We start from the raw sequence: 2,189 nt of genomic DNA, 5'->3' as shown, positions 1-2,189 counted from the left end.
CCCCCCCCCCCCCCCCCCCCCCCCCGAAATCCCTCCATTTGTGCATGAGCAGGTCCTGAGTGTGTGTAGTCCAAGCCTGTGTGTAGTGGTTACTAACAGAGTGTAAATGGTACTTTACAGTATAAATTATTATTATTATCTTGTAATAAACAGATTACATGTTAGGACTGAACCATTACATTAGACAACACATACGTAGAAATGTATGTTTTAGTGTTTTGAGACAGAAAAAGAAGGAATGTTCTCCATATTTCATCAACCTGAGCGTCATTATCGTCTCACATGTCTTCGTGTACATTGACCTTGGAAGACCTTGAGTCCGAGATCTCTCTCAAGCGTTCTAGTGTTCTTACAGTTCAGGTGTTCAGGTGTTCAGGTGCGTTGGTTGAGTCTTTACCTTTGGCAGTCTCAGGTAGACGTGAGCCGAAGACAGTTTGTCCACATGAAACCTGGACGTGGAAACAGAAACAAGACACTGTTCACTCAAAATATTCACATTGATATTTCTGGTAGTTATGATAATTTATCCCCCATGTTGTCCCCATGTTGTCCCCATGTTGTCCTCATGTTGTCCCCATGTTGTCCCCATGTTGTCCTCATGTTGTCCCCATGTTGCCCTCATTATGTCCCCATGTTCTACCCATGTTCTCCCCATGTTGTCCCAATGTTGTCCCCATGTTGTCCTCATGTTGTCCCCATGTTGTCCTCATGTTGCCCTCATGTTGTCCCCATGTTGTCCTCATGTTGTCCTCATGTTGTCCCCATGTTGTCCTCATGTTGTCCTCATGTTGTCCTATATCAATGTTCTTTTTAATTCTCCAAAATAACATGATTGATTCCACCCAACGCTCTTTGCCAAGTACAAATCTCTACTTTCATTAATTTTGGGTCTTATTCAATTTTATAGCATTGTAAAACAAATGGAAGTGTTTTTGAAATAGTATTGAGTAAAAGTTGACAAATTAGTGACTAAAGTGGGAACAAATGACAATTAACGTGCCAAAAACGTGAAAAGATGTTGAAAAAAATGACAAATTTGAAAAGATTTTTTTTTTAAATGTAACAAATATGTCAAAGCGACAAATGTAAAGAAAAAGCTTTAAAATTTTGGGGAAAAACCCACAAATAAATTCAAAAGGCTCAGAAAAAGTTGAAAGTGACAAAATCATTGGCGCAAAAACACAAAAGGGGCGAAAAAGACGTTGATAAAAGGCTTTTATTTTGAAATTCCAGGTCGGCGGGATGAAGACGAGGGTTAAGGAACACTTAAAAATGCAAGAAAGTGACAAAAATGTGAAATGATGTCGAAAAAAGTAACAAATGTAAAAAGACAAAGCTTTAAAAATGTGGGTAACAACCCTCAAATATTTCCAAAAAGGGTCAGAAAAAGTTGAAAAAGTGACAAAATCATAGGAGGAAAAACTAAAAAGGGGTAAAAAAAAGACGACATAATAATGTTGATGAAAGGCTTTTATTTTGACTAATAAAAACCAACTTCCCGGTCGGGGGGGAGACGACGAGGTTAGAGTCTTACCAGATGTCTTCGGGCCATCCGTACTTTATGAGATCCTCATCTGCAAAAACAAACCCAGCTAGTTACGCGTTGCCATGCCAATATTTAAATGGAAGTTTACACATATTAATAATTACCAATAATAATCAGCACAAGGTTAAAGTTGCACAGAGAGCATCAAGTGTGTAAAGGACTATCTTAGGAGACCAAATGTCCTCTTTTGCCGGGACATGTCCACTTTTGGACATGGACACCGAGAAACCTTAATATCTAATTACACTGCGAAGGTTTTAGGAGGTATTTAGTGGAAGCTGACACAGAACACATTATTTATTTACATTATGTCATCTTTATTTGAAAAGAGAAATATTCTTTTGTTACAGATTTGATTTTTTTACATAGGTCTTTTTTTTTCCCCATTGAGGAGTAATAAAGCATGTTCATTAACCTGTGAGAAGCTGGTCTGTGTGTGTGTGTGTGTGTGTGTGTGTGAGAGAGAGAGAGACCCTAGGCTATCTGTGTGTGTGTGTGTCACCCTAGGCTATCAGTGTGTGTGTGTGTGTGTGTGAGAGAGAGAGAGAGAGACCCTAGGCTATCAGTGTGTGTGTGTGTCACCCTAGGCTATCAGTGTGTGTGTGTGTGTGTGTGTGAGAGAGAGAGAGAGACCCTAGGCTAT

The 2,189-nt window shown here is 39.4% G+C and overlaps 1 protein-coding gene across 1 annotated transcript in view; it reads right to left on the bottom strand.

The window, feature by feature from the left end:
- Positions 1-2,189, bottom strand: part of ccdc25 (coiled-coil domain containing 25) — a 4,919-nt gene that overhangs the window by 2,470 nt on the left and 260 nt on the right. The window contains exons 2-3 of the mRNA XM_034900745.1: positions 1,535-1,574; positions 398-449 (exon numbers count right to left, since the gene is read on the bottom strand). Of these exons, the coding sequence (XP_034756636.1) occupies positions 398-449; positions 1,535-1,574 (92 nt within the window). The remainder of the gene's footprint in view (positions 1-397; positions 450-1,534; positions 1,575-2,189) is intronic.

The sequence above is a fragment of the Etheostoma cragini genome, chromosome 18 (assembly GCF_013103735.1).
Source record: "Etheostoma cragini isolate CJK2018 chromosome 18, CSU_Ecrag_1.0, whole genome shotgun sequence".
In the NCBI taxonomy this organism is placed as follows: Eukaryota; Metazoa; Chordata; class Actinopteri; order Perciformes; family Percidae; genus Etheostoma; species Etheostoma cragini.
The sequence above is the reverse complement of the archived record's forward strand: the minus strand, read 5'-3'. Positions and strand labels throughout refer to the sequence as shown.